Source organism: Papilio polytes, unplaced genomic scaffold (genome assembly GCF_000836215.1).
Source record: "Papilio polytes unplaced genomic scaffold, Ppol_1.0 DF823177.1, whole genome shotgun sequence".
NCBI classification, from domain to species: domain Eukaryota; kingdom Metazoa; phylum Arthropoda; class Insecta; order Lepidoptera; family Papilionidae; genus Papilio; species Papilio polytes.
In genome coordinates, this window is record NW_013526027.1 from 715,348 (window position 1) to 741,475 (window position 26,128).

General features: G+C 32.9%; 1 protein-coding gene across 1 annotated transcript in view; it reads right to left on the minus strand.

The window, feature by feature from the left end:
- The window catches only part of LOC106105150 (dual 3',5'-cyclic-AMP and -GMP phosphodiesterase 11-like), a 91,653-nt gene that overhangs the window by 7,889 nt on the left and 57,636 nt on the right, over positions 1–26,128 (minus strand). The window contains exons 6-12 of the mRNA XM_013285381.1: positions 20,896–21,046; positions 12,521–12,628; positions 11,914–12,162; positions 4,015–4,164; positions 3,536–3,670; positions 1,480–1,629; positions 1,216–1,266 (exon numbers count right to left, since the gene is read on the minus strand). Coding sequence (XP_013140835.1) covers positions 1,216–1,266; positions 1,480–1,629; positions 3,536–3,670; positions 4,015–4,164; positions 11,914–12,162; positions 12,521–12,628; positions 20,896–21,046 — 994 coding nt within the window. The remainder of the gene's footprint in view (positions 1–1,215; positions 1,267–1,479; positions 1,630–3,535; positions 3,671–4,014; positions 4,165–11,913; positions 12,163–12,520; positions 12,629–20,895; positions 21,047–26,128) is intronic.

Sequence of the window (26,128 nt, forward strand, 5' to 3'; positions counted from 1 at the left end):
TACAAAGCACATTCAAGCAAAAAAAAGAGACATTTCAAACATCAGATAAAGTTGTCTATGGAGCAACTGGATACAGCCCAATGTGCGGCGCTTTGTCGTTCCGCCGCGATAATTGGTCAGCGGCATTCAATCGATGTTTCGTTAATTAAAATCTATTTCAGATTTTTTTACACGATAGCGTTAAGCTCATGAGGTAGCAATTTCTAAATTTTGTAACTTAAGTCGTGGAATGACAAAGTTGATTTTCGATTGTTAATACAGAATATAAAAGAGATACATGATTAAAACCATCATTCCATGTTTTTACCCTATTTTTGCGAGGTTATATTTCACAGGCCTAATAGTAAGAGCGGGCGCACACAACGGTGTGTCAAAACACACAATCGCCAATTCAACTGTTTAGTTGGACAACTAAACATCTATTAGAGTAAGCTCATAGGAAACAAAGCGTGACTAAAAAGTTGTGCGATAGTTTAGTCAAAGATGTGCGGGCGCTTTTTAAATAAAGTAAACGTCACATATAAATGAACAAAACTAGTACAAGACCTCCAATGAATAACCATTCATTGTGTGTCCAATAATTTAGTTAAATATTTAGATCGCAAGTCAAGTGATACATTACACTTATTTAAGACTCGGCCACTAATTGTCTTGTTTTGTTATTGTTCTTGCTACTAAGATAAATGAATTGTTAGTTCCATTATCTATAAACGTGTTCAAAGCATATTAACAAATGGAAATACCCTAAACCTATTTGCGTCAATGTATAATTTTAGAATACCCGAAGAGTAAGATCCCTATCCCAAATTTCTGCCTACCCGTTTGATTTATGGGCGTGATGTATATTGTTCTGTACTTGAAAACTGTATTATTCGGGCCATAAGAGGTTAAATTTTCAGAAACATTATTTTTGATTAAAAAGAAACCTTATATGAATTGTTCATTGTATTCGTTCACTTTTGAAACGAAGCGAGTTTTTATAAATATACAAGATAAACTTGTGCTAAGAAATCCTCTACAAAGTAGATGAATATTTCACAAGTAAAGGTATCTGCAACTTTAATAAGATATCACGGTTACTTTCACATTTCTCTTTTACTTTGAATCGCATTTTAAATTTTCATACAATGCTCCAATTTCGTACCGAAAAATCCGCAGTTAGATTCAGTGTTATAATTAAAAATGTAGCTTTATTTAAAACAAAAAACCACTTACCCGTAACCTCTGAGCATCATCTATAGACGCGGATGCGTGGTAACTTAAAACCTGAAACCATGAATTACCATATTATACTAAAGATTAACAAAGTGTACTTATACTTGTACAGAAACGTTATATAGTCATCCCTGTTATTCACATTAAAGAAACTGCGATAGCAATACGAATGTTTACATACGAGACTTTCGTTTAAAGTACATTGCGTGTTTTGTTTAGAATATAACATCAACATAACATACACAACAATCAATGTATACTTACATCGAGGGTGACACTTTGCTTGGCCATAGCAGTGATAGCCTTCTCATACATGTGTGTGTTGTGTATGCCCATGCCGCAGAATATCGCGAACGCCTCCACGAAATTCTCATCGTTCTTTGTAAATAATAGCCCGTCGAATTTGTTCACAAGCTAGAAAAAAAAACACTATATTACTTATTTTATATACAATGAACGCATATCTATATTATTAGTTATCTCACTTAGGGCCTGTCCCACCAAATTGTCTGATAATAATCCAACGTATAAAATATGTGACGGAAATATCGGATTTTGTTACCTTATCTAACAGTGACGTCATTTTTAAGCTATCTGAGCCTCTATCAGCCAGTGGCGGGCTAGGCCCTTAATATTATAAATGCCAAAGTTTAGATGAATGGACGGATGGATTGTCAGAGCTTGTAGCTTAAACGGCTGAAGGGATTTCGATGAAATTTGGTACAGATGTAGAGGATAATTCCACGCGGACGGAATCGCGGGCGAAAGCTAGTAGATTATATAATTTCGAAAGTGAAATGGCAACCCTATAATTGGAATATTACTAATTAATCTCTGTGACGTCAAGTTTTGCGAGTTAATGTTTGTGACATTGGTGAAACTTCGTTGTTTAAAAGCAGATTATTTTCGTACAATCACAAACTTAAACTGGCATCAAGTTTTACTGGGAATTCCTTATTTAATTAAAAAATAATCACCGACCTCAACTTCAACAAGTCACAGAACAAATAAACATTCGCCATTTGGAATTCCGTCGAGGGTTAAAAAGTTAAATGAAAATTTCCACCTCAATTTTCCAGTCCGATAATTTCTCTAATCAAAAACTTTGGACGGCCAACATGCTAGTCGAAACAAAACTAACATTTAAATGACCAACTTTTGATTTAAATTGTATTATTATAAACCTTTTAACACCTTTTAATAACATTACATTAAAAAAAAACAAGTTTTGGGGCTTTCCCACTACTGGCTGATAGAGGCTCAGATAGCTTAAAAATGACGTCACTGTCAGATAAGGGAACAAAATTCAATATTTCCATCACATATTTTACTTATTGGATTATACATCCATGGACATATGGACATATGGTGGGACAGGTCCTGATTATTCTGTAAAAGCAAAACGTCAATTGATTTCACTTTATGTTTAAAAAATTCATGAATTTTAACAATTTCCCACCCATGACATCATTTTTTTCACCAAACTGTTTTTTATTCGAGTTTTAAATGCATATTCCCTCGACGGTTCCTTTTCTAGCGTATTCGGAATTTTAAAGCCTAGAGAGAATGTAACTAAATTGCTTACACACAAACACCACTGTCTATATCCTAAAAAATAACTATCAAATGGCTTATGCAGGGAAACTATTGTCGCAATGCGCAAATTTGCATCGACAGTGATAAATAATACAAAATATTTGCACCGGATAAAACGATTAACTTAACTTTATTAAAACGTTTTTAAATTTATTTAAATTTAATAAATGCATGAACTATAATACATATATCGCAGATAAATGTGCAATGGCGGATGTCTATGGGCAAAGATAGCTTTGCTATTAGCGACATCCAGTGGCCGATTGCTCCTTTGTCACCTTGTATTATAAAAAAATGTAGTGTCGCAAGTCAAAGTAGGTGAAAAGTGTGAAACTTTGTTAATTTTAATTTTAAGATGGTAAGTAAAGTATGGTCTAAAATATCATTTTTTTCATATCGTAGATAGACGGTTTCCGAGCGCCTGACCGCAATGCGCTAGAGTAGGACCCATAAAATGTACGCACCACTGTGAATTTTTCATTAATTCCATTCCACACTCTTTACATTGTTCTCTATAATAAGAACTTAGTTCTCTTAGGATTTTAGTAAGCTTTATTTTTTGTAGAAAACGTGTCAATATAGTTTAAATGCGAAGATTTTTAAGAACTTTTAAAGGACGGAGAGTGTACGAATCACGAAGGAGCATGAAAATCGTCATTGTCTCATGGTTACGCACGAATATCATGATTTTTTTTATATTGACATATTTTTGAGTCGGACTTACTTGTATGACACCGATAATTCTTCCTTCAGAATTCTTAATAGCCATACAGAGTATGGTGTTATGTTTGAAGCCAGCATCTTCGTCCACTGAAGGGTCAAACCTCGCATCCAGGTAAGCGTCCGCTATGTTCACTGTCTGAAAACATAGTAATCAATTATATATTTTAAACAAACAACTAGATACCACGCATTATGATCCAAAAATGATACTTGAAAATAAAAAAAATAGATTTAAGTTCGTGGACATTCTTAAATGTGGAACATCTTTTTATAAAAAACATATTTTAAACCATTTTAGCTTGCGAATTTTCGTCTTTATATCCCACAAAGATCATGGACCTCAGGGGTCCCACTAGGAGCACTTGAATGACTTCATGATTAGTCTTTATCTGTCCACTGTTGGACATACATAGTCTTTCCCCAATACCTGGTATTATGAATGACATATGTAAATTCAAAAACAGCTGATAGTAAACTCACTTCTCCCGTAGTGGCGACATAGCCGGTGATCCCAATGTTTATAGGAAACCTGCTCTCATAAGGCGACGTCCTAGGCTCCGTCTCGTCGCCCGCCTCCAGGTCGAATACACGAGAGAAGCTGCCTTTAGACGCCTCGTGGACTAGAAGTACCTGCAAATATTCGATATATGAATACTTCTGTTAAGTCAGGGCACTAAGAGGTACTGATTAAAAGAGAATTGGTTGGAGACTTTAATTGAATATCTATTTAAATCTAAAGAATTACGCCTTCCTTACAGATCTGAATAATTCAAAGGAAATCTTATAACATCTTTCATTTGGAGGTCTGAAAGTTGAACGTGAAGCAACTGCGGTTATTTAGATGGTAGCGTATTTTTTTCTTCAGAGATTAAAATTTTAATACCTTCCAATCGGCCATTCAATCTTTGGCGTTATTATTTTTAGGTCTGCAATCCGTTACAAAAGCTCGCGTGCAATTTTGGGGATAGATTGAAAAGTCTTTGTTTGCATACCAATTTTAAAATTTCATTTCATACCTGTCGATGGAATTCTTTCAAAGTTGGAAAATGTGAAAAAAAGGCAAAATGGAGTTTTGTATTATTTTAAAGCTTGATTGTTTGGATAATCAATTTCGATACAAAGTTCAAAAATATAATATATAATTTAGTATAAAAATCCCGTAAACTTAAATTTTACAATGTGTGCTATTTTCTTTTCCGCGTGAGAATACAAGAGTTTATAAAACAATAATAAAATGTTGTTTCACCGTTCAAAGAGCTTTGTATGCCTATAACAATAAAATGACCGCTACTAAAAGACCCCCTGAGGCTTAACATACTTTGTAAAGGCGCTTCCATAACGTCTCCAAACATATACTTAAAAAAAAACTTTGGACGATTTATTTATCAAAAATTTAAATATTTTAAAATAATTTTTATCAAAAATCAAGTTATTTGAAGAACTAACATTTGGTAGAAAAATTTTGGAAACGGCAATTTTTCTACACTTACTCGTACATGAAAAAAAAAATGTATACATGAGTTTTCAGGCATTAAAACTGATTACAACTTAATATATTCCCAAATGACTTTCACGAGTAAAAATAAATTTTCTTTCTAGAATTAACTTCAATGTGAACACAACTTTAAACTGTTGAGGTCTTCCGGAAAAATACTAACGTTACTGTCTCTTTCTTTAACTGACTATAAAGACGGTGCAATTCTCTTCACGATTACACTTTGAATGGCTTTCATACAAGTAATCAAATAAACAACTTATATCGATCGTATTATTGAATTTTTAACCATAAATATATTAAAACTGGCCTTCGACCGCGACTCCGTGCGCGTAGAATTAAAACAAAAGCAAAACATCCATCTAAACTTTCACATTTATAACATTAGTACGATTACTATGAACAACTATAACAGGAATAAAATAACAGAAGTTACTTAAAAACATCAAGCGATAGCGAGTAACCCATGTTGGACAAACTAAACTAAAAAGTAGTTGAGAATAGAGCCATCTACAGGTTAAAAAGTTTTTAGAACCCATCAAGTGTTATCCCAGACAATCAAACAATAGATGGAGAATGTCCAAATATTTTCTTTCATGAAAATACGCAAAGAACATTATCACATCTGTCAATATTAATATTGTTACGCAATAACATAGAGATTGTTCGGGTCCACTTTTGGAACAAATTCAAGTTCCATTAAAGCCGTCCGCCAGCCGCGCATTGTTCCCCCATAATTGAGTTTTCCTTGGAAATGATCCAATAAAGTGTTACTTGGGGATTTCGCGATTTGCTTCGCGAACGGATGTACGTCACGCGTGATCCAATGATATCGGTAATAATCTTTTGCAGTCAAGGCAAATCCTTGAACTGTTATGTTTATCATTTTAATTTGCTCGTCCTTGTTTTCTTTACAAAATCATATTTAAAAAGGCAGGAAAAGATTTTTCTATTTTTTTTTTATAAGAGAAGGGGGCAAACAAGCGGCGGGAACACAGAGGTGGTCAATGACGCCTATGGACATCCACAGCACCAGAGGAACAAGTTTACAAATAATCTAAGCAACTATTTGAAAACTATATGGCAATTCAGAAATCAATCTATTTTTAACGTTATTACAACAAATTTTAACAGTAATAGTAATTTATTGAGCTATACATGTTGAAAATGCTGTATTGTTTCTTCGAAACATTAAAAATAATTTATTAAATTTAGGTTTTCAAAAAATTTTTCATAAAAGCTTATCGAAATCTTGTTTCTGCAATAAATGTTTAATAAATTAGAATTATTACATTACATTATAATGTTTTATTAGCATAAATATTTGTTCGCTAGCATAAGATATGCCTTTTACAATGTTAAGACGTTTTTAAAGGCCCATCATTGTTATACAAAGAGATTCAAAATAAATATTCGTCCGCTTAGCGTAATGGACGGAGCCGAAAATAGCTCGAATGTTACGATAAGCGAGGGGCAAATCGTGTTAACACGAGCCACGAATGTAATGAAAATTGTTAAAACTTTCAGATCCTTTTGCATGTGATTTCCCTTGGGTTTTGAGGTAAAACAAATCGTTCTCGATGTTCGTTGTTGCTTGTAACAAATTTTGTTAGGGTTAAAGTTTCTGTTTTGATAAATTACTTTGTAACTGAAATTTGATTAACAAAATTATTTTTTTTAGATTAACTTAATACGTAAATGTATGTTATGAAAATAGGAGACACTGTTAACACTTTTTTTAGTTACATAGATCGATTTAAGCGATCAAAGTTTATAAGATATTTAGGAAAGAAGTTGTCATGTTATCCTGTATGTTTACTATCAACAACACTTGTGCATGTACATAACCGGATTAGACTGGTACAAAGCGGATAAAATTTACACTTTAATAAGGAACTTACATTTGGAATTTAGTATAGTTCTAGTTATCACTATAACAGAATGAATAAACATAAGTAAAACCACTAATTTAAGGCTCATTAATCCTTCAATATTTTATTTTTGATTATCCCCGACAATTTAATCAAATCACAAAATAATAAAAACAAATTGAAGTACATTAGTGATGAAAAAATTTAACATAGCTATAGAAATATTAATGTTGTATTTGTACTTTGTACTCTTAATTCATCACCAATTGGGATATCTTGGCATTGATCCAATAGGCCGATACATTGTTCAAGATACTACAATCAGCCAACTGAATATCCGCCAAAAACTTATGCAGGGCAAATGCCAAAGGATCTCCTAATAAACAGTCGACTTTATCTTTCATTGTTTATATTTATCAGACAAATACAGTGCGATTCAAACCTTATGACTCCTTGCAAGAAGCTACGCGCCACTTAATTTTAAATATCGGGGAACATACGAGGACAGGCCACCTGCCCATCTCCTGCCTTGGTTCCAACTAGCATCTGCACAAACGTGAGCGAGTAGCAAACATGAGCAGCTATAAATTTTGAATCTTGTAATACCAAAGCTAAGAGATGTGATTGGAGCAAAGTTTTATATCAGTAACAAAGCCAAGCCAATTTACTTTGCTTATAAATTGGCATATTTCTCCGGTCAAGTATCTTTATATATGTTTTACTTTATTCGACAAGATTGTGCGCTATATTCAAAACTAGATAGTTAAACGTACGATCTTTAGTTATGAATCGAATTAATAAATATTGTTAAGAAACATTTTGATAACAGAAGCTAAGGTCGAGGTTTACAGTTCAATAGAAAGAAGATGTTGGTTTAGTATAATCTATACTCTATACTATTATAATAAAGCGTAAACACATGCTACTTTGTGGCGTAGGATGTCGGCACTTATAGCATATTTTTGAATAGTTCTTTCTGTATAAAAAGCCCTACACTTACGATACGCAATAGGTATACATTTTCACAATATTAAACTTAGGTGCTAAATAAATTGGAAAAAACCTTTATGTGGGAAAGGGACTACAAACTACTAGGTAATTTTGACTTTTGCAATTGAGAATTTGACAAATGTAAACAATAAAATAAAGTTTTATAATTGTATGCTGATGAAGCCGCACGAAGAAAACTAGTGTGATGTAATAGGATAAGAACATTACTACAAGAACAGGCTAAGAATACAATACAATAAGTCTACCAGTATATGAAGTTATGAACATAAACAATGTTGCTTTTCGCACCGCGCGTTACTCAGTACTTTGAAATGTGTATGTGTAGAAACAAAACATACGCAAGAACGCATATAAAGTATGTAATTGGCGTAACGTGTTGATCAAATTCCGTACGCGACGGTAATAGAATATCAAGCGGCAGCCAGAGTTGAATCAATGAATAAACACGGTGTGGGTAATTTGCGATCGACAAACAGACGTCGTCATTATTGATTTTATCGGCTATTTAATGATTTATTATTCTATTACTCTTTCAGTGTCGATACATATAACCTTTGAATTTGAACATTAATGACTACTAGTTGTTGCTCATGACTTCGTCTGCGTGAAATTAAAAGATATTATAAAATATAGCCTACTAGCCATCGCCCGCGACTCCGTCCGCGTGAAATAAAAAAAAAATATGTAGCCTTCGTGGTTTTCCAGACTATCCTCTTCATCCATCCATCTAAACTTACACATTTATAATATTAGTAAGATGTTACTCAGTGATAAAGTTGCTTTTTAGTGTGAAAGAATATTTGAAATCTGCCCAGTAGTTTTTGAGTTATGTCAATACATATCAAAATACATTTTTTTCCTCTTTATAATATTTATAGATGTGTTGAAATGTCAATTGCAATTTTGAGGTCAATTTTTTAATTATCTGGGCCGGCGCGTGATGTTAATATCACGATTAATTCTGTCAAAGATCCGTCACCTGATCAGATCTTAACTTAAATTTTGATCTTCAAATCATCACAACGTAAAATTTTAAAGATAATCTTGAAATGTTGATAAATATCAATTAGTATTCAGCAGTTTGTCCGTAGATCGAGATAAGTGTGGTCGTGGCGCCGCGGCAACTCCGCAATCATTAGATGATGTCGATTAGACACAATACTTTGTCCAACAGTCCTTGTAGCAAATTCAAATTATAATACAAATTAAGCTTCGAACAAAATATTAGATATTTTAGATATAACAAATTGCTTTAATGTTAATAAACAATCTATACTAATCTATATTATCTATATTATTATATTATCGATTTGTATTTTTGTATGTATTTGATTCACGCAAAAACTACTGGGCGGATTTTAAAAACAAGGCTATATTATTAAATTTCACGTGGACAAAGTCGAGCAACACCTAGTTAGTTACAACCCAGCGTGACTGAAATATTACTTAGGAAATCATGCTTTTACACATGTAATCAAAAACATATTGACAGATGAAGTAATTACTCTTTTCGAGAATAAAACATTACATTGCAAACTTAAATGTATATCTGCAACCCGGGTGCAACCGGGGTGAGATTCTAGTCCAAAATAAACAAATGAAAGCACAACCAAATACATTTCTAATTTAAGACATGTCATACAGAAAATATCTCGCATTTATAAAAATGTTAGATATGTGAAATGTTATCTATGCAGCGACAAAACTGACACCATATACATTTGGATTCTTTCCAAACTTAAATCCTCTAAGACAAATATTCGAGACGAAGAAGAGATTTGAGAAATTCTAAATAAATAGATACAGACATAAATTCATCACAGACAACAAATTTGGATAGACTCAATATAGATAAAGATAAAAAATGAACTACGAAAAAATTCAAAATCATTCTTTCGTTTAAACAAAATACTGAAGTGAGGGTCAATTTGATGCACAGATTACATAATTTCTGTACATTCTAAAAATGGTTAATGTTTATGTGATACGAGCTGTTGCCCGCGACTTCGTCCGCGTGGTATTAGAAAACAAAGAACTATATAAATAACAAAAAGCTACGTATCCCTCGGGAACTGGACATTTCTCGGGGATGAACCTCATCCCATGTATACTCCAGACTTTGTTTTATATCTGTGCCAAATTTCAAAAGGATATGTTGAACCGTTGCAGAATGATCGAGTAAACATTAAAAAACTAAATCAATGAATCCCACAGGAACCGTAACTATTCCCGGGATAAAAAGTATGTGTTCTTCCAGACTATGCTCTAAACCTGTGCCAAATTACATGGAGATCCGTTCAGCCGTTTAGGCTACAAACGCTAACAACATCCATCCATCCATCCATCCATCTAAACTTTCGCATTTATAATATTAGTAAGAAGTAAGATTAAAACTAAAATGTATAAATATTTTACTTGAATTGTAAATTGTTTTCATCCTTCATTATTGTATTTAAATATCTGAATGCGAATTTGATATTATTAAAGTAATTGTTACAACAATCGTAATAATATCAGCGGTATTTAAATGAGCCTATGGTAGAAGGTTACCGCATAATTTTATACAATTGTGCCTTTGGGAATAACCGGTAATAACGAGAGCAGCGGTAATGCACAGCAATTATATTCAGATTCACATTGGTCCGTGGTCGAAATTTTAATTGATTTCTAGTAAATTGTTGTCGTACTCTTCTTCAGTTATACTTGCATTAAAAACAGAGACTACATAAATACTACATAAAAGGGCCAATGCAGTATTTTTTTTTATAACATAAGGTGGCAAACGAGCAAGCGGCCCCCTGAAATCGCCAAAATGGCGAAGCGACCGCTGCCCATAGACATGCGCAATTGCAGATGCGTTGCCTACCCTTATACGACGGAGGAGGAGACGCACAAAAAGAGGATATTTCCCCTTCCTATGCATCTCCTCCCCCGTCAAATCCACTTCCTCTTCCCAACCTCTCCTTAAAAGAAAAGGGTGGTAAAGAGAAAGGGACTTAAATTAGGCCTCCGGCACCACACTCATCAGACGAAACACGGAATTGCTTCCATTTCACGCCTGTCTTCTGTGTGGTCGTGGTATTACACCGGGCGTGCCGGCCCATTCGTGCTAAGATGTTAAAACGGGCACTACCACTGTATAAACCTACAGTTACTGATTCATCTATCTTGAATTCAGAATACTGGCGTTAGGGCGCAGTTAAGCAACCGGGAACGATGGACAGAAAGGGGCTGCAAAGTATTTTCACAAGCCTTAATCATCGCCAAATAAAACTTAATAAAAATGGTCCATAGTGGAAATCTCACGCAGAGCTAGTAACGATAAAACCGGCTGCCTATCAGTCTAATTTAAGCAAACACACCGAAAATGTTCCGAGGATTAATTTGCATTCCAATATTTGAAAAGGATATTTTATCACATAAAGGATTATGGTTTTAAATCAGGTTTTAAGATTATGATCCTAATTCATTTCATATGTTATTAAGATGTCTTATCAAATTTCGATACGTCCAAATATTTTATCCATAAAGTATCGAAATTATTGCACTAACAAACATATTTTGGTAATAAGGCGAAGACAAAGTCTACATCCAATTTAAAAGCAAATTAAATATGAATCGATTAAAAGTAAAGGCCTTTTTGACGTCGTAAAAGTAAAATCAAACTTAGTTCATTTAATTCAAAGAAAAAATCGCTTCTCTGTGTTTGCACAACGCCCACTAGTTATTTACAGCCAATATTCCTTAAGTGTTGAACCTGACAACATTGTTGACAATGTTAAGAGATTTACTATACTCGAGTACGGTGACAAGCTGTCAAGCTATCGCTTTCAACATATAAAATACGTTCTTTCTTATTAAGTTATATAATAGAATTGTCCATTCTTAAACACGGAGTAGATCATGTAGAATCAGGTCGGTGGAAATAACCAGTAACAATTAAAACATGGGTGTACATTTCGTTGCCCCATTGCTTACATAAAATAGTAAATTTGTTCGCACCTGTACCCGTTGACACCTTATCAGACTCTGCGTGTGTGTAAGTATCCTTAACACCATGTGTTCGATCGTGCTCTGCTCTTCAAACACCATCCTCGCCAGATCCAACAAGACTTGATTCCGTTTCACTTCCAACTGAGATCTTTCATACAACTGTGCGTTCCGAAGACCGATTCCACAGAATTGAAGGTACGAGGCGAACACTTTCTCATCGTTCACCGTAAAGGGACCGTCGCTCTGTTTGTTTATAACCTACAAAAAAAATAATTGGCCATTATTGATTTACACGAACACAAATTTAAACGTGAAAAAATTTACTATCCTTATATGAATAAAATTAATTAGTATTTTTAACACCCGTTTATTAGCCCGACATGAATGTTGGAAGAAAAAAAACGAAGCAAAACATTTTTATTTCTGCAGTTCTTGGAGTTTAAATTTATTTCCTTCGTTCTCGGAAGCTTACTTTTTAAAAATAGAAAACAACGACGGTGAAATAGTTGCAATTAAAAACGAGAAATCTGTCCTATTGAGCGAATAAAAAAAAACATTTTTTTTGATTTTCATTAGTGGAAATATGAAAATAAAAACTAATACGCGAACGAATTACCTGAGCAACACCAATCACTTCTCCGTTGATATCTTTAATCGGCATACATAAGAGTGATCTTGTCTTATAACCAGTTTGCTGGTCAATGTCGTGGTTAAACCTTTCGTCCTGAAACAAAAGAATACATTATTAATCTCTAGTAGAAACACTATTTTATTTAGGAGTAACTTTGTTTTAACGAACTATTTGAGATGCGAACTAAAACAACCTTCCTCCCCCAATTTTACCCGATGTAATTGAAACAAACATTTGTAGATTGTACAAATGTTTGTTGTTAAACAGAGCGATAGTCAGTAGCCTATTTTCTAAATAGTAACACGGGTAACCGGCAATCAATACGTCGACGTACTGAGTTTGCTATAAAATTAATATTTTCTAACTGTTTTCACTTAAAAGGCCGGGGACAGAAAAAATAATTAATTAATAATAGTAGTTCGAAATCTTTCTGTCGTACTTGTATAAAGGTTCCTCCTTAGATTGTCATTTGAGAATACTACACTAAGGACCTCTCTTAGTGATCAATTAAAGATTCTTAGTGCTGCAGCTATAATGAAAATGATTGATAATTTCAATACGTTACTAACATTTTTAATAGGGTCTAAATAAATACGTAATTCCACGGTCGGTGAAAACCCATAACCAATTATTTCCATTATAACCGTTATAATAACTTGTTGATTTTGTTAGGTGCTAACTATTGTAGTAACGTAATATGGAATTTCTGTCTTATTTATATCAGCCCTAACACCTACGCAGATTTACGTCTCAGATTATCTCACGCGGATGCCAAAAACATCTTGTAATCGTGTTAAACGTCGTTAATGATATCATAGATTAAATTAGAAATTACGTCAAACAGACTGATTAGTACTATGGATTACTAGGGTTATTACGAATTATTATTAAACTAGATTTTTGCCGCGACTCCGATCGCGTGGGATTAAAAAAAAGTGTGTAGCCTATGTGTTCTTCCAGACTATCCTCTACATCTATGCCAAATTTTATCGAAATCGGTTAAGCCGTTTAGGCTAGAACGTCTAACAAACATCCATCTATCTAAACTTTCACATTTATAATATTAGTATGATGTATGATATGATTTAACCATAAATATGTACAAGTCAGACATCATGAAAATTATACTTCGTAAAGCATCCTTTTTAGTACACTTTAACCTTTACGAATGAGAAATGAGCTGAACAATTCAAGTATCAATATTGAAGAGATATGTTAAATGTAGTCGGTCAACAAATATTGGATCAAATGTTTGATTCAAACAATTGTAGAACGCTTAACATTCTGCATTGGACGCACTTAATTTGAACTAGGAACTAGATCGAGAGGGTAATCTGAGTGCGGAGGGCGACCGCAGACCGCGGCCCTCCCCACAGAGGGGGAGGGCTCTTGTATCTAATTGCGAACACATCTAGATTAATCTAGATAAAGATCTATTAATTGTCACGAGTGTTATGGTCGTATTCTAAGGCATGCATTAAAACAAAGCTAAATGTATAGCAATTTATAATAACGTTACAAAGAGATTTTGGTTAAAAAAATAAAATTATAAATGTAAGATTCCAAACCAAGAAAACAAATGAAACGAAACAAATAGGTGATGGCTAGTTGGAGTATAAGTTAAGCAAAATTGAAATACACTAATTTTACGAACATCATCAATAAACTAACAAAGTGACTATTGAGGCAAAAAACCATTCTAATATACGTTATGTATGGGCTAATAAGTTTGAATCTTACAACGTTCGTGTTTGCAGATCGCATACGGGCACATGGCAGAAAGCCAATGCGGGCAGCTTCGAGTAATTACGTGTTAGTAAAACTATCATACGTATCGTTCGCGATACGATTGACTAGTTTACAAACATAATATTGAGCACAAAAAAAAACATTGAATTATAAGAAAACTTTAAACATATTACTTTCCACATATTTCATGGAACTAAACTAAAGACTGTTAAACTTTTTTCTTGTAGTCTTTTCAAAATTTGACTGGTTTCACAATACTTCTACTCAAGTTAACACTAGCTGTTGCTCGCGAATTCGTCTACGTGAAATTAAAAAATATATAACCTGTGTTACTCAGCGATAACGTAGCTTTCTAATGGCGGAAGGATTTTTTAAAATCGGCCCAGTAGTTTTTGGGTTATATAAATACATACAATAATACGAATCTTACCCTTTTATATTAGTGTAGACTACAAATCTTTTAATTCCATTAAACTTGTACTACAATTTGCAATGTTTAAATCGTCACTTATTTCTTTGGTTATCACAGGTCGTATAACTTTGAAATACGATCTAAAATTAAACGTATTTGATTACAATCTGCAAAAATGGTATGAATATTTTCAGTAGGGTCATATGTCGCAGGTTGCTCGCACGGACAACTCTATTAACATAAAATTTACAAGTCTATGTCATCGAATAATTATAAAACGACAGCACGATTGTATACATTCTAATCTCGATTCGTTACGGCTTCCATTCGATTTAAACAGCTCAGGTCAGATTAAATTAAAACCCTGTAACTAAACAAATTTATTCGTAAACTAGCTGTTCTCGTGCGACATCATCCGCATGTAATTATGAAAATTTTATTTTATTGTTTACATGTGTCAAATTATCAATTACAAATGTCAAAATGACATGACATGATGACAACCTTACTTCCTTGAAGTTGGCAGCAACTTATGGTCTGTTTCCCACATTAGAGTTTTTATCCAAAATATTTACCTCCTAAGTTTAATGGCGTTGAAACATATAGCCTAAAGCTTGACGCAAGTGTAAGGCATTTTATTTAAAAAATAATTATTCAACAATATGCTGTAATTGCTGACATCTTAGGCAAAAAAGAAGTGTGTGTTTACGCTTTATTATAAAAGTATAGGTATTTAACAGTTATAGGTTATCAGTTAAACACTTAGCTAATTTTTCACTTATAAAAAAAGAATGCATTTCAAGTTAAAAGCCGTTAAAAGGGTACATTATAATCTCAAAAGTTAAAGTTGAAGTAAACTCAACTCCAAGTTTGAACTCCTAAGTTAAATGAAAACATCTCAGCGATGTACAAGGATATGCTCTTTATGTCAAACAAGAAGTTAACAAAGTTAATACGAACACTAATTTGTCGCGATTCCAAGAGCCTTTAACTTTTCTTAAGTAAAACTTGGGTTTTATAGATTTTAAAGCTGTCTTATTTAACCATAATAAAGTACATTTTCGCCTGTCTTCTATAGTTACAAAATGTGACCCTATTTCGTGTTCAAAAGAAAATAATGACAAAATATTATCACGTCACGACCTTATGACCCTATTGGAAAGGTCCGAGGTAAGAAAGATTATTCTGTCTGAAAGCACTTTTCATCAAAACTTAAGGCTATACGAAGCGAGACAAGAATTATATGAATTTCAGTTCCTTTGTATTTCTTTAGTTTTTATATTTAGTGCTATATTTTGTCTATGGCTAATGACACCTACAAAAATTAGTAATTTTACAAAAATTAGTAGTAATAAATGATCTAATAATTATAACACTAGCTTTAGCCCACGCCTTTGTCCGCTTTAGGTAAAAAAAAAGTGAGTAGCCTATGTGTTCTTCCAGACTATCCTCTCCATCTATACCCAATTTTATCGCAATTCGTTCAGCCATTTAGGCTACAAATTCTAACAAATATCCATCTATCTAAGCTTTCGCATTATAATATAAGTATGATTAACATGAAGTAAATAATTTATCAAAGTGTATTTTCCTTGTCATTACATAAAATAAACTGCGCAGCGTGAACGTTCAAGTAATATTGTTATGATAATTCGTTTGTTTCCATTGTTGTGCCTACCGCAACAAGAGCTCTGGGAAGTCAGACGCTCGGCTGATTACAATCATAATGCCATGACTTATTGTTTATATATCTCGACAATCTGTTAGCAATATGCGTGACTTTGAATCACATTATAAATGAAGACCACACACAATAATGCTATAGAATTGTAAATATTTATAAGCCTGTATTTGCAAATCTTTGTTACTTCCTATCTTTTGCTCGCGACTTAGTCCACGCGGAATTGAAATATACATAGCCTATGTTACTCATTGATAACGTAGCATTTTAATGGTGAAAGAATTGTTGAAATCAGCCGAGTAGTTTTTAAGTTATTTCAATACATAAAAAATACAAATCTATCCTCTTTTATAATAATAGTGTAGATGACGTGATTGGTAATTGCTAATTTCAATTATCATCATATTTGTTTGGTATTATTTTACCTTACAAAACCCCCGTAGAAAATAATTATTATTTGCGTCACTATTACACTTTCCTTCCTTTTCAGCTTGTATCCCTATCCAAACCTTATTTCAATACAAAATCTGGCAATACATCTGGTTATTACAAATGTCGAACCTCTAATGTGATTGCAATGGAAACTAATAAGGGTATATTCAATTGAGATCCTTATTACCAACTGTATGATGGCTGTGCACGAGAAAGCTCTTGTTATTTTGTCCTAAAAGAGTTATTTTTATTTTATAGAAGGGGCAAAGGATAAAGCTAATCTTCTAATATTAATTGATCTAAAAACCATTCGCAACACCAGTTCGCAGATGCATTGCCGGCCTTCAAGGGAATTGTACGCTCTTTTCTTAAAGACCTCTAAGTCGTAACCGTTTTAAATATAGCATTAATAGACGCTGGACAGTCTAGACTTTTAAATAAACAATGAGACAATTAAATGGGCCGTAATAGAAACGGTATCAACTTTGACATGATAATGTCAATTTTCCAGTTTAGTCGGTACAGTACGTCAAACGGACGCAAAATTCAATGACATCTCGCCCGCACCACTAGATATGTACACAGTTCAAGCGATTGCAATATGACCTTTAATCCGAGCAAGTTAAAGTTCAAAATCCGTACAAAGCTAGCAACGGGTAATAGTGGTTCTATAGTATCTATCTAGTGCAATCGTTTAACGGCATTTGTATGTAAATTGTTTTCATAAACTATGGCAACGTGATTCGGGCCACGCATGGATTGCTAACAGTGACAAGGTCACTGAGTTGGAGGCGGTCCAAATGTGAGCCGTGCCTTAGTGATGATTTCGCTAAGCGTTAATTAAAGAGTAAATTAAACCGATAGAAGGCCTTGAATGTAACAAGCCACAATTGCTTACTTTAATGACTCATGGGAAAGACTCACTGAGTCTCGTGTGAAAAGTCTAAGGATAAGTCGATGAAAACTTATGATTACCTAACAATAACTGATCTCTATCAAACTAAGAATATATGTAAATACAAATGACGTAAATTCTTTCGTAAATTCCATAACTCCTGAATAAATTAACTTATTTGATCAAATAACGGATCTGAAGTTTGATGTAATAAAATATTCCTTCATAAGAGCTTTTTATATTATGTTAAAATTCCCTCCTTTGTACTGAATAATGAAATTTATTCATGAAATGCGTGCAGGATAATTTAATTTATCGAGCTCTGCTATTTTTATAGTTTGAGAATAATAAAACATTTATGATGTCGACAATCTTGTTAAAATAGTTAAAAAAAATCATTCTCAGAGTAATTTAATGGTCCCTTAGTGTAAATTATTAATGAAATACACCAAGTGACTACTTGATTAACCTTAAATAGAGCCTGAGAGGTTTCATTATTTTAACTGAATTTCAATGAAGTGCGGAATTGGTTTCAATAATGTGATTAAGGCGGAGATTTGCAAACGAAGCGAACTCAGGCGTTTTGCAGAAATCATTCTATTCATTTAATATAACAGCAACGGAGTTCTGATTTCGAAGCCTCACAGCGCTATTAAATTCGTTCCAATACGACGTTCATTTGATCGATTAAATTTGAAGCCTTATTTAGCCGATTTTAAATTCAATCAATCGTTCTTTTAAAAACATAATTTGGGCTTTGTATAGTTATAATTCACAAAAAGAAATAACAACAAAAATCTGTTCCACATTGGCTTGTGTTAGTGGTATCTTGATTTATACGTTAAAATAAATCACCCGAACGACGTAAATGAAACTGACCGATTGTTCTTTTACCGTTAAGCTACGGTTACATAAAATGTACAATGATAAAGCTTGTAAATATATTTTATTAGATTTATTTCATTGTAAAAGTCGTGTTACTTTTTCTTCATGTTACACTAATATTATAAATGTGGAAGTTTAGATAGATGGATGGGTGTTTGTTAGAGTTTTTAGCCTAAACGGCTGAACGGATTTCGATGTAATTTGATTAGAAGATAGTCTAGAAGAACACACAGACTACTCACTTTTTGATCAACTTCCCAAAAGAAGGAGGTCCTCGTCTGTATGTTTTTTATTTTTTTTTTACTTCCACGCGGACGGAGTCGCGAGCAATAGCTAGTGTTACAAAAAGTTAAAACTAATTAGTGCCTATGTCAATGACAAATAGTGAACTTTTCATTCGTCTAGTCGTTTCCATTATGATTTGATTGTAATTTAAATTTTAATTATCAGAAATCTTTGGCTTTTCATCTATTTTCATGTTACAGTTGACATCGTCCTTAGTGCAATTACTAATTGCCGTAATCGACAATTAATCGGTGACATAAGTCATATGAATCTTTTAACATTTTAGTGCAGAGTAAAACGAGGACATGTGCTAAAAGTCGTCGGTTTTTACGATAATTTCCAATCATAAAACCCCAAAGAATATACACATCATTGCCAGACGTGATCCCAATATAACATACAGTGGGCAAGGTATTAGTATTCATAGTTCGTGGATGGTTTAACGAATATTTAGTAGTACATGAAAGTATAAGTTGAAAGATTTATGGAGATTTTTACGAAGTAATTTTTGTAAAAGTAGAAATACATGTTACTAGAAGTATGCACTGTCAATTTTAAAACACGAATAACAACATCATTACGTTAACCCGATAATCAAACAATTCAATTCACTGATACAATTTGACAACTAAAACCACTATATTTATGAAAAAATCCCTTGATATTTAGTTTAAGTTTCCATTTTGTATATCGTATAATTCGTATAATTTGAATATGTCTATCTACACTAATATTATAAAGAGGGAAAATTTGTATTTTTGTTTGTATTGAAATGTAGTGAAAGAATTTTTTAAATCAGATTTAAAAAAACTTTCACCATTAAAAAGCTATGTTATCAGTGAGTTAAATTGGCCCTTTTTTATTGTTTTAATTTTACGCGGCCGAAGTCGCACGCAACAGCTAGTTCTATAAAATATTTGCCATGAAACGCGGTATCTTTAATAGGAAAATAGGATGTGCTGCAGCTATTGTTTAATGACACTCGTAAAATGATATTACTGCGTACATTTTTGCTTACGTAAGTTTTTTATTCATAAATTTTATACACTGACTTTATTACTGGCTTGCTCAAACAGCATAAACTGTAGAAATACATAGAGAATATACTACCGTACACTTCAAGAATTTTAAGCAAAGCAAGATTACATCCTATTCTTAGACAAATAAAAGCATAGTGTACTTTAAAAAAATGTTCAAAACACATTTCTATTCGCACTAAACTAAAAATATTCATTTCCTACCACAAGTGAATATGACATGAGTTTAAACAACGAAATAAAAATGCACCCGATTCCTGAGACCCTTTCATATGACAGAATTGTAATCGAATAGATCGTGTTAATTTCTATACAAAGTCGGTAATATAAAAATGTTTACAGCGTAATTAATAAAGTAATAGGAATACAAAAAGCGTCACCATTGCGAGGCGATAAAATTGCTATTTAAAGCTCTATAGAGCTTTCAAAGCTTTTAAATGCGGATTTTCATTAGCAGAGGTATTTCAGGATTGCGGGAAATGTTGAAACGATGTGGTTTTAAATAGAATTACTCTCTGCCTTTATTTAGATATCACGGAGTTTATGAAAATTATGCAACGTCGGTGCTTAAGTTAGACTTACGAGAAATCCAAGGGAAAAACTAATTAAAACCCATTTAGACCGCGTAATTACATAAACACTTCTGGATGCAATTTCAAAAGGATAAAATATGATTACTAAATAGAATTCACGTGGAAAATAAATATTAACAACTATAATAAGTATGAAAAACTTGTCACAATTTTGCTAATTTTCTAATGTAACAAATTAATCTTTTCAAATTTTCATAAAGATTTGATTGTAATGAGTTTTTTTGGAAACCGATAAAAGCATAAAAAAATAAAGTTAACAGCGAATTACTTTTTCATTCTAGAACTACAAGACATTTGATTTAGGACGACAAACTGTAAAGTCCAGTCTATTTCAATCGGCTTGAAAAAATTCATGTACTTGAAAAAAATTGGGTATTGTAAAAATATGAACCTTATAAGCGTCAGGTATATTAACGGGTTCTCCGCTTTCAGCGACGTAGCCGACGATACCGCTGCCCCACGGGATCCGGATCTCTTCCAACTGCTCCATTTGCTCCGGCGTCGACTTCGAGCACACGTCGAACAGCTTCGACACCAGACACCTGTACAAAATAAATGTTATCTAAATGTTTTCTATACTAATGTTATAAGGAGAAAGATTTGTATTTTTGTATGTATTGACTACTGGGCCGATTTCTATTACCATTAAAAAGCTACGTTATCACTGAGTAACATGCTTTTTAATGTTTTTATTTCCACGATGAAGAAGTCACGAGCAAGAGTGAATAAGAAAATTAGAGCTGTCACCTTTTAAGATTGGAACTGAATTCTTAGAGTTTGAATGATGTAACATCAAGTGGCTATTGTTTTTGGTCGTCAGCTGAGAATCAATAAAGTAACTTTTTCTCACTAGATGTATGTGTATATAAAAGATCTATAAAGATGTCCGATACAAAAAAAATAAACACAGTACATTTACACGAATTTATATCAATTTCTTGTTTATTTTTCTAAAATCTCAATATAAATTGCCAACAGCGAATAAAAATATTTATTCTTTAAATACGTTGTATAATTTATTTACAAAGTCATCTCGTAAACCGTAATGTATAAAACATTTTGTAGCGACCGAATAGAGATAACGTCTCGTGTTTATAAACCCAAATTTGTCGTCCGGTTTATATCAAAGTACACGCAATAAATCTAGCCTTTTAGGGCCAAGGCGACTTCACTGGAAAGATACACATTAGGGAATTATTGTGTCACATAAATTACACAGAGCCGTATGGATGTTGGGTACTTTGAGACAAATCCTACCGAGGTATTAGCATAATACAAAAGCCATTCTTAAAAGGAAACGCAGCAATTTATTTACAGTTTTTGTGGTTGACCTTTTTCCATTGGGCAACATATGTTTGGATAAGGAAGTATTCCGTTAGAATTAAAGAATCTAAGGGCTTTTATTTTAGACATGTGTGTATTTTTATAGAAACAAAACTTTACTGTAATTACGACAAATAAAATATGCGGTCTTTTTCACCTATAGACCCAACATTGAATTAATCTGCATTATGTCAATGTTACGATTATACATAAGTAGCTTTCGTCCGCGACTTCGTCCGCGTGGAATTGAAAAAAAAAGTGAGTAGTCTATGTGTTCTTCTAGGCTACCCCCTACATCTATACCAAATTTCATCGAAATCCGTTCAGCCGTTTAAACAAACTCTAAGAACATCCATCTAAAATTTCGCATTTATAATATTAGTATGATGTAATAGGAATAATTAAAACATTCATCCATTCCTCGAATAATAAATACATTAATTAAAACGATAAGTTTTAAAATAAACAGCCAATAAGATAATGGATTACCGTCCGGCTAAAGGATTGGTAATGGATGCAACCATTAATGTCAATCAATCAAATAAAAAGAGATTAAACTGCAAGTCTCGTTAAAATACGCGGTAGAATTGTCTCTCCACAAATAATGGATTAAATGAGAGCCTAACAAATTGACCAAATTAGTTGGATATCAACAAACATTGACTATACAGAAACGGACTAGGCACAGAAAGAGCCGCTGGTATACTAAATATAATTTTCCACTGTGCTAAATTCCTCCCGGAATTGTAAAGATGATAATTATATAGATGTAAATTATTCTGTCAAAAATGTACATAGATAAAACGAGTACACAAGGAACTGGGAACTTATTGTTCGTATTTGACGGATGGGAGAGCGCGCTCTTGACAGGTCCCGTCACTTAAAAGTCAAAGTCAATAAGCCATGGAGAGCTGTCGATAGACAAGCACGAATTTCCTTCTCGGGGAATTTCCCAATCAGCGAATAGCAAGAATGTGTTGAATGATATCGCGACGAGTGTTTGCGGTTACTACTAGGATTTTTCCTTCCTATGTGTTACGGTACAGAGTGCAATAAAATAAAGCCATAATTGCATTTAATATAATTAAAGACTTGTACAGAAAAATTAAGTCACTAAACTCTATTAAATTATTGTGAATACAATTTTATCGCATTATAATTTGTCGAATAATGTGTTTATTCATTTTTTATTTAAAACATACTAATATTGCAATATAATTATTATTAATAAGTCCATAATGTAAAAAATAAGTCTGAATTGCAATTCATTGTTCTATTTTGCGTTTAAATTGAATGAAACTCAAAACATAGTGTTAAATTTTCTCCCAATTTGAGTTAAATAAGTCAGTACAAACAAAATCTGTTTGACGAAACTGTTGTAAATTAATTAAATCGCAACACAGTGTAACTCAGTCAGACGTTAATTAATATTATAACATTTAATCCATTTCAATGTGCTGTGGTTTTGTATAATAAATACTTCATTTCGCACGTATGAAATATTTATTCAAGCTGACATTTTCACATCAGTCGTTGATTCATTTACTAAAATATCTAACATGCATTTCCATTTTAAAATCCATCCTTAACATAAATGCTGTAAAAATAATTCGTATTTTATAGGATTAAATGTAGAGTTGACTTATATATTAAAAACATTTAAAGAGGTAGAGGTAATGTCTAGACCCTCCAGATAGGCTTCTGTCTAATTGTCGATATTATAAAATCTATCAATATCATAAAAGGGAATGATTTGAATATTTGATTGCATAGAATAGGCTCCAAAACTACTGAAAAGATTTTAAAAATTGTTCCACTAATAGAAAGCTACATTATCACTGAGTAACATAGGCTATATTTATTAGTAGATTTAAAAAACCACGAGGCCGAAGTCACGAGCAACAGTTAGAAGTTAACAAAAAATAAATCGCAAATAACACTTTTATGACATCTATACTAGTAATATAAAGAGAAAGAATTTGTATTTTTGGTATATATTGAAATTACTCAAAAACAACTAGACCGGATTTTAAAAATTCTTCCACGATTAAAAAATATCTGTGAGCAACATAAGCATTTTTTTTTTAATTTCACGCGGGAAAAGTCGCGAGCAACAGCCATATCGTATATGCACCTAAACTATAATCTTGTGCATGAATCGCATGACTAGTGCTGTTAGTGCAAAGTGATGTATGTACATCAATTGATTAATTCCACTTCCTCTTGCGTGCCCACATCTCACACGAAGACACGTGAAAACTCGATTGATTTTACACACTTTTATATTGATTGATACCATGTAAGTCATGAATAGAAAAGTTTTACAAGATATGGCTATCACTAACCGATTAAAAAATCCGTTTATAATCTAACTAGCGCAAGAGATTTCGAAGTTCATTTCAAGTCTTGATGTAGAGATGATTGTCGTTGGACACAATTTGTAAAATAAGTAATAGTTATATGAGCAAAACTGACAACATGACATAATTTATTTTATTTTTCTTTCAACTTGCCTTTCTTATTTACAAAACATTTGTAGTCACTCCACGTATTCTTCCTAACTATTATTCTTCCAGCAATTTCGTTAAGTTATGTACTCTTTGTTGTTCATTAGAACATATTCTTTTGTGTGTAAATTTGTCCACACACAGAATTACGACTAGCGTTAGAACTTTATAGTAAGTAGCTTGGAAACCGACCAATATTGCACTAATACCATCGCTATATACAAACAATAATGTAAGTAACCAAGGATATAAAATGTACAATGTACTTACCCTATGTATGGTTAACTATATTTTGTATTTCGTATAAAGTAATCCGTACGCTTGCAATATGTATGTAAATTATTCTTATATCCTTATGCCATGGGAATCGTAATATTATTTAAATAAATTATTTTTAAAATATAAAAACATGTAATCATAAAACGTGATTCTGTAATAGGATAACATAAAAAATCATTAAATTACAACCGATTCGTATTCATATCTACCGATCAAGGCGACAGTTATCCAACTAATTTAAGAAGGATGTTAAAACGCGGCATTTCCTTAAAATACAAATTAGCTAATTAGGAACGGAGTCAAATGTTAATCCGCAAGACTAAACAACAACAGTGTTAATTAAAGACGTAAAGTCGGGCGACAACCAATTAAGCGAACAAAGTTTAAAAAGTTAGTCGGATTGCGCTTGTATTTCTTGGCCTCTCAAAAAGTTTACTACGATACAATGCCGACTGTTTTTCATTTCTGCAAAAGTATGTTTTAATTACATACGAGTAGCGTAGTTTTATTACTAGTTTTCGCCCGCGACTTTGTCCGGGTGAAATTAAAAAAAATCCTCTAAAAACATCCATCCATCTAAACTTTCGCATTTATAATATTAGTAAGATAAATGGGGGGCCGTTACAAAATACACAACTTAAGATGTGTGACGTCAACCAATCCACGCCTAAGGGTTAACTAAGGCCTAGTCACTAAATTAGTGTAGACTTGAAACCCTCGGTATGAACGTGGGTTGATGAAGTTGCAGGCTCATGAATTTAATCTATAAGATTATTGTAGAATTCATTGTGTTCGTCGCACGCTGGATTTAAAGATAATAACTAGCATCGTGCAGTAACACAGAATTACCAGCTTATGTTTTCAGTCGGCACGTACACGAAATAACTTTGTATGACGCTATAGTTAGTAGCTTTTGTATTTTATTGGAACTGAATAAAATATAATTATATGATAAAGATTTTTGTACAAACTAATTTTAAATAACCAATTCTATCGATAATACATTATACAGATATAAAATATCAACATCTGTCAGTGTTCAAACGTCCTTTATTCGATCCCCGTAGCCTTGGCAATCTCAAGACATTGAGGCCGCATTCTACGGATTGTTGCCGTTTAACATTACAAAGGGGATACAAAACATCGGTATTCTGATGTTTTATCTCACACTTAAGAGACCTTCATTGTCTACATTGGATCTTAACGTGTTGGTTCGACTTCTTGGAAAATATTATAGAGTATTTTCACTGCCAAAAACATACAAAAAGGTATTATCTCGATTTATTTTTTAAAGAGGATGATGTCAGTGTTGTAGTTTTTCTGGAAGTTTTATCAACTATTCTTTAAGAAATTCCTCTAGAGCCGAAGATACATACTAAGTTTATGTTATAAATTAGACAAATGGACACATACATTACATTGTAATTGTCAAATGGAGTGTGTAACCGAAGACGTACTGCTCTGAAAGCCTGCTCTTTATCTAATCGTCAGTAAGGTATAGACCGTCGAGGATAT